Below are 14,040 nucleotides of genomic sequence, written 5' to 3' on the forward strand. Positions count from 1 at the left end.
TTTGTGGTGTGTTAATCCTTTTATTAAGTGGAGTAATGAAATTAATTTAGATGGAAGTAAAAAACCGGTTTATTCACCTGTTGATTCGTGAACTGCAAGCAAAGATGCTGGCAGCTGGTTGGATGTTGCTGATAACATGCATATTTAAGCGTCGGCTGAAGAGTCAAACTGTAAAATACCTAAGCATTAAGACATCACCAAATTTCACACCAAAATAGTGTAACACCAAATTTACTTCAACCATTACATTATTTTTTACACCAAAAAATAATATTTCTTCTCTCTTTTTTATTATATTATTATATTCTATTTAAATTTCATTTTTTATTTCCTTCAAACAAATATATAATTACTTATTTTTATTTTATGTATTGTAAATTTTAGCTTTCACTTTTCAATTTTAGCAATATTAGATAATAAAATTAACTTATAATTTTATATAAATATGAAATATATGAATATAATATATACAAAAATTAATATATCAAAAAAATAGGATATAAAATTAAAATTATAAATATCTTAATATAAAAATTAATTATATACACAATATTAAAAGTCCAAAAAATAAAAATAAAATGAATAAAATAATAATAAATCAAATTTAGTGTGATGAATAGTGTTGCAACACTATTCATGCTCTATAATGGTGCAAGATTTGATATTTCATTGGAGCAAAAAAATACTAAATTTGAATTTGGTGCAAAATTTGGTGCAGCCTTGGAGATAGCCTAAGGCCCCTTATTGCTGTTTAAGAATGCAGAATTATGCACCACAAGCCATACAATGTATTAGCAATGTAAGATTTTACATATAATTACGTATGGAATAATATCAAATACAGGCAGATCTCTATAATAGCCACTTTACTATAAAAGTTAAGTTTTTTCCGAAATCAATTTTTATGTTGTGATATAATATATTTCTCTATAATAGCACTTCTCTGTAGCATTCAAAAATATTCGGAACAAAAGAGACTATTATAGCGAGGTTTGACCGTAAGCCTTTAGGGGTCGTTTGGTAGGAGGTATTAGAAAAAATAATGCAAGCATTAGCTCTATGCATTACTAATACCTTGTTTGGTACCTTTTTTCAACTTGTATATAAGTATTAGTTATACATCATACTTGGAATTATCCTATGCATAAGTAATGCATAGAAAACCATGGCATTAATAATACTAAGGCTTTAATGATGCTTTAGCATGGTTAAAGACAAAATTGTCCTTAAAGTCTCTTAAAGCTAGAGAATATGGACGGCATTTTTGTAAGCAACTGTTTTTTTTTAAAAAATTATGCAATACATATAATTTTAATACACCACACCAAACAATAGTTAAGAAATAATATTTGCATAACTAATGCTTGCATTACTAATACATATTATTCCGCACTATTCTTATACACCCTACCAAACGACTCCTTAGAGTATGATAATGTTAGAACAGTTGTACGCAAGTAAGAAGAGTTACCCCGTGCAACTTGGATAAGATTTAAACTTGATACCTCTTAGTATCTAGATCTCATCAGCAATGAGACTTCCATTCAGCAGTGAGTTTTTTTACGTCAATTTTAAGTCGCAAAACACCTTTTCTTATTACATGTTAGTATATTGGCAACTCAACAAGTTAGGAGCTCAAATTGCTAAATAAAAATATTTCTGGCTAGGATCGTACAATGAATTCATGATTGACACATAATCGTAAGATGTAACCTTATTATCACACTAGTTTGCATCCTTATTTCTACTGTTTCTAAAGCCAATTCTATTAAATAGTGACTCCTTTTCCTCTTTCAAACAACGGATTTAGAAGTTTAAAGTTAAATTATTTTCTTAAAAATTATAATATTCTTCTTAGGACAAACTACTACAGAGAAAGTAGACACTTAGATTAGGACAGAGGGAAAATTTGAGTTATTTTGCTGTAGGCATGGTCTCATTTGACCCCAATTGTTAGTTGTTACTGAGAGAAAAGTGAGACAATTTCGTATAGTTCAATTGCAAATTCAAACATTACTTCCTTTTACAATAATCAGAAAATGTATTTGAATAGAGATTGGAACAGCAATTCAAAAAATAATAATCACTTCTTAATTTATTCTTAATAAGTTAATTTATAATTTTATAAATCTCTATAGCTTGTGTTTAAAATATAAGTTTTAATTATTTTTTTCCCGTAAACTTCGTGCATAGTACGGAGGAAGGGTGTCTTTATCAGTAAGCCAACGAAGAGAGAGAGGAGAAAGAGGAATTAACCCAAACAATCGTTTATCAAATTATTTAAACTAAAAATAGCCAATTGAGGTATAATATCTTCATAATTTATGTATTATATGTGTATAATTATGTATAATCAATATATAATTTATGTATATGACTAGAAAAAGTAAATAATAAATATCGCCGGTTATTTATGTAAAGATCTCAGGATATATATGAAAGAGAAATTTTCATAAAGCACTATCTTTTATTGGTAATTAGCTATCTATAGATATCATTTGCTATATTACGGATTGTAGGTATGTTTTTTGTTGTTATAAGATGTATTAGATGTATTTAAGCTATTGTATTCATGAATATAGTAGCAAAAATATGCATGAATTAGGGAAGTCCAGCTAATCAGTTGTTGTATTCGAGTGTATTCGACTGTATTCATGGCGTGAAACAGGGGATTACACTATTTTTAAACGAAAAATGAATCAATTAACATAATAGACTCCTAATATAACTCAACAAACTCAATTATAACACACAAATTTTGTATTTCTAGTTATAAAAAAGATTCTCAACCGAAAATACCCCCAAAACATAGCAATCTTCAGAGAAATTATATAATACATCTGAATACATAAATTATATTAATTAAAAAAACATATGATTACATTCATAGCATATAGCGAGACAGTGAATACAATGAAATACATAAAATAGAACGGGATACATTGAAATACAATGGAAAAAGTACAGTGAATACAATGAAATACATGGAATACAGCGAGATACATTGAATTACAATGAAAAAAAAGACAATGAATACAATGAAATACATGAAAATACAGCGTGATACGTTGAAAATATATTGAAATATGTTAATAGAAAATCAAGTTGCTCAGCCCCAAACTCCGTCGTCTTTGTTCAAGAACAAACCCTAATTTCCGATGAATCCGTCGTCGAGCAAAAATCCTGAATCTCACTGTTCTCATGCATCCTGTACAGTAGCCGAGCAAAAATCACGGCAAGACGTAGCATATCGTTTTTGATAATGTTGCATCTTAGAATACTGAATGAGAAAAAGAGGAATATAAGAACCAACACGGTTAAAGTAAGGGTGTTAAACGGGCTGGGTTGGACCGGTTCCGGACCGTCCCAGACCGGTATAACCTGGAACCGGCCCGGACCGGTAATAGGGGGCTGGGTTGGGCGGGGTAGGGGGTTTGGGGGGTTTGCACGGTTCATCTAGCCCAAACGGGTAACCGGAACCGGTTAAACCCAGTAGAGTGAACAGTAACTCTTACCGGGTTAACCGGCCCGGTTCAAATGGCTAGTTTTTTTTTAATTTTTAAATTTTTCTGACTTGTGGGCCCCATAGACCGTTGGCAACGGTCAGAACATGTTTTGGTCTGTTGGCCAACGGAAAAATTGCACAAATAGCCTTTTTTTTTAACCCTTTTTCAATTTACAAAACTAACCTTCTCTAAAACTATAAATACCCCCCCCCCTCTTCTTCATTTCTTCACTCATTACTCATTTCTCAATCTCAATTTCTCTCATTCTCTCATCCTCCAATTTGCAAGAATTCAAGTTTTCAATCTAATTTTATTTGGCTCTCTTTTCTTGAATTTAATTATCGTGTTTTGTCATTCGGAATTTGAAGTTTATGTCACACCTCCTTTTTGTGCGCCCGCCCCGGAGGGATAAATGCGCGAGGGAGTTTTTTCAATTTAAGTGACAATATTAATGGGATTATTTATTTAATTCAGAGTCGCCACTTGGGAAAGGTTTGGCTTTTGGTGTCCCAAGTCACCGGTTTATCTTGAATCCCAAATCGAGGAAATTTTCGACTTTTCCAAATGAAGTCTGCGAACCAGAAATTCTAAGTAAGGAATTCTGTTGACCCGAGGGAAGGTGTTAGGCACCCTCGAATCCCGTGGTTCTAGCACGGTCGCTTAAATTGTTATAATGGCTAAATATCTGATTTAAATACATGTTATGACTTACGTGCTTTTATTAAGTTTAAACCGCTTTTATTATTATCATTTATTTTTATAGAATTGCAACGTCGTGAAAATGCATCTCGAACCACGTCACAATCAATGCACCCGTGGTCGTCGACACATTTTGACTCCGTTGAGATTTGGATTTGGGTCACATCAATGTGCACCCGTGTTTAAGAAGGTTAAATTATTAAAGGTGCGCCTAAAGCAACTAGCGTATTGTTATTTTGGGAAGGCCGTAAAATTCGCTAAACGGCCTGTCCCGAATTCTAAGTATTTTAATATATACATTTAGAGGGCCCCGCAGCTTGTGCATGTTTGTTTGTCGAGGCTCGTCTCATTTTTATTTAAAAGGATAAACCTACAGTGACTATATTTTCTATTAAGTTCATCTCTAAAATAAAAGAAAATCTCTTAATTAATTACATGCTAAAACGTAACTTATTAGTTATTAGTTTACGGCTAATGCGAATGGAAAATTGCGACCGAGTTTGTACGAAGAAAAACTGTTTTCATTCTATATTCTATTATTCAATAATACTAAAACGTGAGATTGACACATCATAATATCAAAACAGATTAACTATTCTTTGATTAATTTAAACTAACATTATTAGATGAAGAAGTTATACATATGCGACATCATTACTCATTTAAATCAATCAACTACATTTTATACAAAGAAAGGAAAATTATATTCAAACACAAATCTAAACAGGAGGGATTCAACAGGAACAAAGCCTGATTAATATTTCATTTCTCTTCAATCTGAGAGTATACAAATGTGTACCTGGAAATGGCAGTACAAGAACAAAAGAAGGAGAAGTCAGCAGCAATAATAACACAGCAACAGCAGGTCCAGCAACACCGCAAACCAGTAAGAACCAGTAGAATAACCCAGCAACGGATTGAAAACTCAGCAATACCAAAGTGCAATTGTAATCAAAGCAGAAGAGAGACGGATACAAGATGCAGTAGTTTACTGATTTTCAATAACACTCGAGAAAAGACAAACGAAATTTATTCAAGTAGAAGTTCAAGTTGTCTTTCTCTTTTACTCTCTAACACTCTTGAAATTTTCCAGAATGTATTACTCTAAAAAATATTCTCCCAATAATCTCTAAGTCCCCCTTAATCTTCAAGTTCTTCTCTCTTAAATCTTCCTCTCTCAAGTCTTGTCTTTTTTGAATGTTCAAGTCTCCCTCTCTTAAATCTTCGTCTTCGTTAATGTCAAGAATGACTCTATATATAGCAAGACCCTAGCCCCAAATATTCCTTAATGGCATGCTTTGTCCCCCACTACATTAAATAAATACATCAACCTCAAACCATTACAATTTGTCCCTCATGCCTAACATAAACAAATACAATATTCCCCTCCACTACATTATGTCTTGTCCCCCATTATGTTAAACAATTATATCACCCACACCCAATTATATTTTGTCCCCCATGCTTAACATAAACAAATGCAATATTCCCCTCCACTACATTATGTTTTGTTCCCCATTATGTTAAACAAGTATATCAAAAAACTCACCCCATTATATTTTGTCCCTCATGCTTAACATAAAGAATCAAAATAATGTTCAATTACCAAAATACCCCTCCGGCCTTATTGCAATTACCATTTTACCCCTGAATGCAATGCAATTTATCAAACTAACCACATCAGCTCTAAACAATCAATTAATCATAACTTAACCAAAATATAGCCAAGATGACCAATTTCTCAACAATCTCCGAACAGCAAATCATATGAACACGATGAACAACACAACTCCAAATTAATGGAAATAAATTAACCATATCGGGAACCAATCCTGGTTAATTTAGACCATCAATGGATGAGCAAAGAGACAACAATACAAACAACAATACGCATGATTCAAATTAAATCAACAAATCAAAAACAAACATAAACTCACATTAAATCACTGGATTAAACATGAACTTCAAACAAAGATGAACATGAACTAAATCTGTTTTTAAGCAACAAAACATGACAGATTCACATGATTCAAACAACATTAATAATTTCTGGAAAATACATAACAACATGAAACAAATTGAATTAAATTTCAATTTGAATCTAACAAACATTAAACTAACAAATATTTACCTAAACAATAATACAAACATGAAATAAACATGAAAACAACTAATTAACTTCCATTTGAAATCTGAAAATTAATTTAACAAAGCACATGAACAAACTAATTAATTCAAACGATAGACATGAACAAAACAAACATTTGTCGATCTTAGATTCGAGAATATCAAAACGAACTAACGGACAAAATAAAACTCAAAATCTACTAACCGGATCGACACGAAATATGTACGGACTGTTCCGACAAACCTCGACCAAACCTCGACCAAATGACGACGAACTCGAACCTTATTAGCAACTGAAGCCATGCCGAAGCACTAGCCGCAGTTGACGCGGCAGAACATGAGCAGCTGGGGTGCGATTGAAGAAGACGAAGCAGCGGCGACTGGTCGTGTACGCGAAGAAGATGAAGGTGAGGCAGCAGCTCGGAGACGGCTTGGCCATGGCGATGCTCAAGCTTTGAAGAAGACGAAGTGAGGCAGCAACTCGCGAAACAGAAGCAGCTGTTCGTGCGTTCGGTTGTTCGAGCTTGAAGCGGACGACGAAGCCGACGGGGACGAAAGAAGCTGAAGCAGCTGCGTGAGCAGCAACAGCAGTTCGTCGAGCTCCAACTCGAGCAGCCATGGACGTTGCAAGCAGAAGCAGGAGCGTCCGATCATGGCGAGGTCGAAGGCAGTATCAGCAGCCATGGCGGACTGCTTGTGGTCGTTTATGGTGAAGCAGCGACGACTGGTTACTCCGACGAAGATGAAAGATGGTTACTCCGACGAAGATGAAAGCAAAGCATAGAAAGGGCAGCCATAGTCGCCGGAGGTGAAGGACATCGCGAAGAAGACGGGGCAGCAGTGACGGGGCTGGACGATGGTGGTGTTTAAGTGGTGGGGAGGCAGAGGGGCTGCCATGGATGCTTGGGGTGTTTGATATTTTTGGAGAAGAAGAAGCAAAAAGGGTGTGGGGGGCGGATGGTTTCTTAGTTTTTAGGGTTTTTTGTTTTTATTTTTTTATTTTTTGTTTTGTTTTGTGTTTTCACAAAAATGAAGAAGGGGGTTGGGTATTGGGTTAATGGGGCGGACCGGGTCGACCCGGTTTGAAGTGGACCGGGTCATGGGGAAGATTGAGCAATTATTTGGGCCTGAGGTTGAAATTTGAAGAAGTGGCCCAATCCGATTTTTCTTTGTATTTTTGTTATCTTTTCTTCTTTTATTTTTCTAAAACTAAATTATAAGAATACTTAAATTATTATTAAGAACTAAATTAAGTTATAAAAGCGCAAATTAACTCCCAATAACAATTAACGCACAATTAAGTAATAATTAAGCAAAAAATTATATATTTGGACATTAAATGCTAAAAAATGCAAAAGATACCTATTTTTGTAGTTTTCATTTTTTGTAAACAAACTTAATCACTAACAAATTGTAGAATTAAATCCTACATGCAAAATGCGACATATTTTTATATTTCTTATTAATTTAACAAATAAACATGCACAGACAAATACAAATAATTATCCAAAAATATCACAAAATCTCACAAAATTGCACACCAAGGAAAATCATTTGATTTTGAATTTTTTGGGAGTAATTCTCATATAGGGCAAAAATCATGTGCTTACAGTTTGAACTTTGAACAATTGAAGTTCAAAATTGAAATACTTTCTTGACATTTGTTCGTGGTAACCTCGGGATTGCCTAATCAAGTGCTCAATTTATTGGCGAATTCGGTGCACTCCCTCCAACTCTTTCTCTTATTTACTATTTTAATTGCATATTTAATTTTAGCTTATACTTTAATTTTTACAATATGTTTAATGATGCTAAAAGAGCATGTAAAAGAGTTACTGGTAGGGGAAATAGAAAAAGAGATAGTCCTTCAGCATCTGGTAGTAATAGTAATAATCCATTATCATTTACACATGTTTCCGAATCATCGCCTAATGATAATTTAGATATAGATTATGAACAATTACAAGAAGATTTTGGAATAGAAGATAATGAAATAGGAATGGAAGATGAGATACCAGCTACACCAACTAGTGTTGGAGTTGGTAGTATTGGGGTTGCTACAAGGTGTGGTGGTCATGGCACTAGAAGTAGACCACCTGTGGCTCCGACTACTAATCGTAGAAAAAGAAGTAAGGTTTGGAATTTTTTTGAAATAATAGAAGGTACTGATAGAGTTAAATGCAAACTTTATAAAGGTGATTTTAAACATTTGACTTGAGGAAATTTAGGGGGACTGGGACGCTTAGTAGACATATGAGAACTGAGCATCCCATAGAATGGGGCGCTGATGGTGATGGAAATCAAACAACTCTTAACCCTACTACTGGAGGTCTAGTGAAATATGATAAAATGAAGGATCGTGAGGAGTTAGCAAAAATGATTGTTTTGGGTTGTCTACCTTTTTCTTTTGCTTCTTCATCATATCTTATTATGTATATTCAAAGGATTTACAATCCTTTATTTAAAGGTATCCCTAGAAGTACTTGTAGAGCTGATATATTTAGACTTCATGGACAATATCAAACATACATATATTATTTGTTTAGCCACCTTCCTTGTAGAGTTTCTCTAACTTCTGATATTAGCCATGTTGTTAATGGAAATGATTATTTGACAATTACATGTCATTGGATAGATGATACTACTTGTATGCAAAAATGTATTATCGCTTTTAGATATGATGAAGATCAGAGTCATACTGCTACGTTTATAAGTAGTACTATTTGTGAAGTTGTTGAATTTTATAATCTCAAGCAAAAGGTATTGTGTATGTCTTTTGATAATGCTTCTAACAATAATGCCGCAATTTCAATATTAAAACTACATTTGCAACCGCCTCTTGAGGAAATTTTTCATGTTAGGTGTGCATGTCATGTTTATAATTTAATTGTTAAAAGTGGCCTTGATTTATTTTCGACTGAGATTACTCATGTTAGAGTAGTTGGTGTTATTCAAGAAAATAATAGACAATCTAGAATAAAGGAATTTAAGAATAAGTGTGTCCATTATAACCTTAAACCCAAATTCATGCCAGACGAAATTGTTACTAGATGGAATTATACATATATATTTTTAAAATGTTGCTACAAATATATTTTTCCAATAACTGAAGTTGCTAATGCGCATTGTACTGATCCAAACCGTATGCTAACAAGTGGTACTTGGGAGGTCATTAATGATGTTATTAAATTTTTACATAAATTTTATACAACTACTGTTGTGTTTTCTAGAGCATATTACCCTACTGTTACTATGGCTTTAGTACATATAGCTGAAATTTCTTTTCTACTCTTTGAATTTAAGAAGAAAGAAAGAAAAATATAGGGATGTTGTTGAAAAAATGCAAGCAAAATTCAAAAAATATTTCTTTCCAATTCCTCCGATTTACTTAATTGGTGCTGTTTTAAATCCTTCTATTAAGATGTCTGATTGTCACCAATTAATGAATGCTTTATATACTTATATGGAGATTGGACCAACTGAAACCCCAGATTTATATACTTGTATGAACAAGCTAAATGAATATTTACAACAATTATATAATTATTATGCAAATGTAATTGATGATGCTGCTCTTAATGTAGGCAATGTTAATCCAACTATGCATTGTACCACTTCTGCTACTGTGGATGATGAAGAAGGCCTTGATAGTTTTAATATTTTTTCTACATTTTCTAACACTCAAACCAGTAGCAGGAACATTGATGAACTTCAATTCTACTTGCAGAAGCAAAAAGAGCCTCGCACAAAGGAATTTTCACCGTTGGGATGGTGGCATGAGAATGGAAAGCAATTTCCTGTTCTTTTCGCTATGGCTCGGGACGTGCTGAATGTACCAATTTCTACTGTTGCATCGGAGAGTGCATTTAGCCAAGCAAGACAACAACTTAGAGACACCCGCCACTCATTGGGAAGCAATGCTTTGGAAGTTTTAGTATGTTTCAGAGATTGGATTAGATCAGAACGAAGAAATCAAGGACGTGAAGATGTTGATAGCCCAGAAGACGAGGAACTTGGAGATATATTAACACATGGAAACCCATCCGAATTTAACACTCCAGAAGAAGGTCAATCGGTTCATATTGATTATGATGAACTTACTAAGGCAATGCAAAACCTTTGAATTTACTATTTTACTTGTTGAAAAAAATGTAAACCTTTCAATTTGTAAGTTTGAAACTTTGAAATTTGAATTAAGAAATAAAAGTAGCACTTGCAATAAGTGCATTTTTTCCCCATCTTCCTTGTATTCTTTATGTTAGTACTTTGTAATGCACTTATTGCAATATTTATACAAAATTTCAAAAAAAATAAAATAAAATTACACTAAACCCGGACCGGCCCGACCCTCTCAACCCGTAACCCGTACGGTTTAGTTTTTATCCGGTTGAACCCGAACCCATTAAACCCGTTAAGAACCAACCCGGAACCGGCCCGGACCGTAACCCGTACGGGTTCAAAAAAGGGAGGCCCGGCCCGGCCTAGTTAGCCCGTTAAACACCCATAGGTTAAAGTAAGAACCTAGGCCATCGATAGATTCTTCAGGAACAATGAGTTTCAACTAATTAAATCCTTAATATACCCATTCTCAGCAACTTACCATAAGAATAAAGAGAAGGCAAAATCACCGTTTGTGACTAGTGATAAGTGATGTGGGTGAGAGGAATTTTGAGATTGAGCATCGTGTTTTCAGGGAACGGGGGAAGAAAATGGCATGTATCAAAGTAGAGGGAGAAAGAAAATAATGTAACTGAATAACGTATTTAGTGGCTTAAGGATAGGAGGTAACCAAAATCAAATATTTTGCTATAAACATTAAAAGATATCTATAGAATATATTTTTTTAAATGGTATTTATTTAAAATAAATAAGGTGTTAACATTTGCTACCGGAGGTAAAAATTCCTATATGAAACTTTTGTCTGGTACAGAGATGCAAGATACATGACCAATATTGAAAAGCCCAAGAATGATAGAAGTTCAGCCCAGCCCAGCCCAAATATTATGGCCTACACTTGTCCATTCAAAACGTTAGGGTTTTAGTGCGCTCGTTCGAAGTAGAAGAGAGTTGTGAGGGAGTGTCTCTTGGCTGCTTTTAGCTCTCAGCAACCATGGGTATGAATCTGAACCTGCTCCTCCCTTCTCTACTATAATTTACAATTTGCCTTAAAAAAGAGACGGTTTTATTAATTTTACGTTATTTATGGATTTGAAGGTATCTCACGAGATTCTATGCACAAAAGACGTGCCACTGGTGGCAAGAAGAAAGCTTGGAGGAAGAAGCGAAAGTTGGTTCTGCTGCCTTTTTCTTTTTCCTAATTATCTGTCTCTATCTCTGTTACACGGATCTTTCATTTTCGGTTCTAAGTTCGTATATTTAGCGAAAAAGCTGCATTTAACCCTACGGTTATGAACACAATGCGTAAACTAGTCCAATTAATGTAGGTCTCTGTCTGCTTAGGATGTGTTTGGCACGAAGGAAATGCTTTTTCAGTGAAATAGGATAGTGTTTGGACGGAATTTTTTGAGTTGTATTGATTGATAATGATAATTGAGTGTTAGTTGGAGCAAATGATTTGGAGTAAATGTTGGGATTGTGGTAAAGAGAAATGGTTTCCATGCATAAGTGAGAAAGTCATTTTTCCATTTTGGTGCAGAAAATGACTCCATTTCCGGCAACAGTCATATTCCTTCCTATTCGTATTTGTTGTTTCTAAGGTAGAAGTGGTTATTGCTGTTTCTAATTAGTGATTAGAAACAGCAATTACTACTTTGTTGCTCATGATTTAGTGATTTATTGGTAATCTTACCAGGGTAAGGAATAATATGCTTTGCTGCTCATGATTTATGTATCTCTACTGCATAGCAATAGTAGTTCTGTATATTTTCTACTTCTCAAGAATCTTTTGGGAGATCTATATCAATCAAACAACCAACTACGTGTCATCCAAATTAGTTGGGGTCGACGATAGGAACAATTATTAGATAAAGTAAGATAATGGAGCAAAATTGATTTGTAAATCCATGTCAAAACTAATTAGTGCAGTAAAAGAGATTGATTGAATGGTCTTTTGGTTGATTTGGTATAATAAAACAAAGAAGGGTGATAACTGATATCTATAGGGAAGCAAAATAAAGGACATAAATAGTTATAACATAATGACTGCTATGAAATGTACCCTTAGCAGAGCTGATGTGAAAAAAAAATCTGATAAACTATGTTATTGCAACATGATGTTGTAGAGGAAAGACTCACAGCAATCTGGGCACACTGCTAATTTGTGTGAATCTGTTTTTCTTATTGTTAAAGGTACGAGCTTGGCCGTCAACCTGCGAATACTAAGATCTCAAGTAACAAGACAGTCAGACGAATTCGTGTTCGTGGTGGCAATGTGAAATGGAGAGCACTGAGATTGGATACAGGAAACTATTCATGGGGTAGTGAAGCAACCACCCGTAAGACTCGTATCCTTGATGTGGTCTACAATGCCTCCAACAATGAACTTGTTCGCACACAAACTCTAGTTAAGAGTGCAATCGTTCAGGTTGATGCAGCACCTTTTAAACAGTGGTACCTCCAGCACTACGGTGTTGACATTGGTAGGAAGAAGAAGGGGGCTGCTAAGAAAGAAACTGCCGAGGTACCCAAAATTTGTTATCTTACTTCAATACCTGATTATCATCATTTAACTAGTAGTTGTTGATTCCTTGCTATCTGGCTTCTACAGCTCTTTCATTTTGCTAATCAATCATAATTCGTCATGACATGCAAGTTATTACTGGTGACCATGATCTGTGACTTGCTTTGACATAGTGTCGTGTTTGCGCATGATTTTATGATCAGAAATAACTTGCCCAAGATTGAGAAAAGAGAGAGATAGAAAATGTACAAGTGTAAGGGAAAAAATAGGTCTTATTGAGGATACTCTTGACCTCTTACAATGCAGCGAGCAAAGGCTGTCTTTCATATTGTTTGATCCCTGCTCAGTTACATTCTGCTGTATCTACATGAAGATATTTTTCTTAATTTACCAACTACTGGTTTACCCACTTTACCTACAAGTGTTAAACTCCAGCAACTATTTTATTCAACTTTCATAGCAGTATCCTTGCATTTCCATATGTTGGGAATCTGAATGTCCAAAGTGATGTTTAAGTAGTGATGCCTTCTTTACCTCATATATTGATGACTTTTCTTTGGTTGACAATGGCAGGAGGGAGAAGGTGCTGCTGCTGCTGCAGAGGAAACTAAGAAGAGCAACCATGTAGCCCGAAAACTTGAGAAGCGCCAGAAGGATCGCCAACTTGATGCTCACCTTGAAGAACAATTTGGTGCTGGTAGGCTCTTGGCCTGCATCTCATCTCGGCCCGGTCAGTGTGGCAGAGCTGATGGGTAAGTTCCGCCTTAACAACCCTGCTTCCCGGCCCAAGACCTATGACAATGTTTTTGCATCTATTCCACTCAAGTGATGATATTTGATTGCGATTGACAGGTATATCTTGGAGGGCAAAGAACTTGAGTTCTATATGAAGAAGCTACAGAAGAAGAAGGGCAAGGCTGGAGCTGGTGGAGCTGCTTAATTGAAGCTCTTAGATTTTTGAGACTAATTTATATGTTTTTCATTTTTACCTGTTAATCAACAACTTGGTTTTGTGAGGATATTTTTCTATATGCAGTATTCTTTAATCTTACCATGAGTTGACGTTGA

At 34.7% G+C, this 14,040-nt stretch overlaps 1 protein-coding gene across 1 annotated transcript; it reads left to right on the plus strand.

Annotated features, from left to right (window-relative positions):
- Window positions 1-11,359: 11,359 nt before the first annotated feature.
- On the plus strand, window positions 11,360-14,040 carry LOC104222216 (small ribosomal subunit protein eS8). The gene is made up of 5 exons (XM_009773417.2): window positions 11,360-11,446; window positions 11,547-11,619; window positions 12,642-12,972; window positions 13,546-13,724; window positions 13,825-14,040. The coding sequence occupies exons 1-5, from the start codon at window positions 11,443-11,445 to the stop codon at window positions 13,910-13,912; spliced, it is 675 nt and encodes a 224-aa protein (XP_009771719.1). The 5' UTR covers window positions 11,360-11,442; the 3' UTR covers window positions 13,913-14,040.

This window comes from Nicotiana sylvestris, chromosome 6 (genome assembly GCF_000393655.2).
Source record: "Nicotiana sylvestris chromosome 6, ASM39365v2, whole genome shotgun sequence".
Classification (NCBI taxonomy): domain Eukaryota; kingdom Viridiplantae; phylum Streptophyta; class Magnoliopsida; order Solanales; family Solanaceae; genus Nicotiana; species Nicotiana sylvestris.

Bases quoted from the DNA above. Each gene is read 5' to 3' on its own strand.
- LOC104222216 (XM_009773417.2), top strand. The intron at 11,620-12,641 runs GTTGGTTCTGCT...TTATTGTTAAAG, and splicing joins GCTTGGAGGAAGAAGCGAAA to GTACGAGCTTGGCCGTCAAC. The intron at 12,973-13,545 runs GTACCCAAAATT...TGACAATGGCAG, and splicing joins CTAAGAAAGAAACTGCCGAG to GAGGGAGAAGGTGCTGCTGC.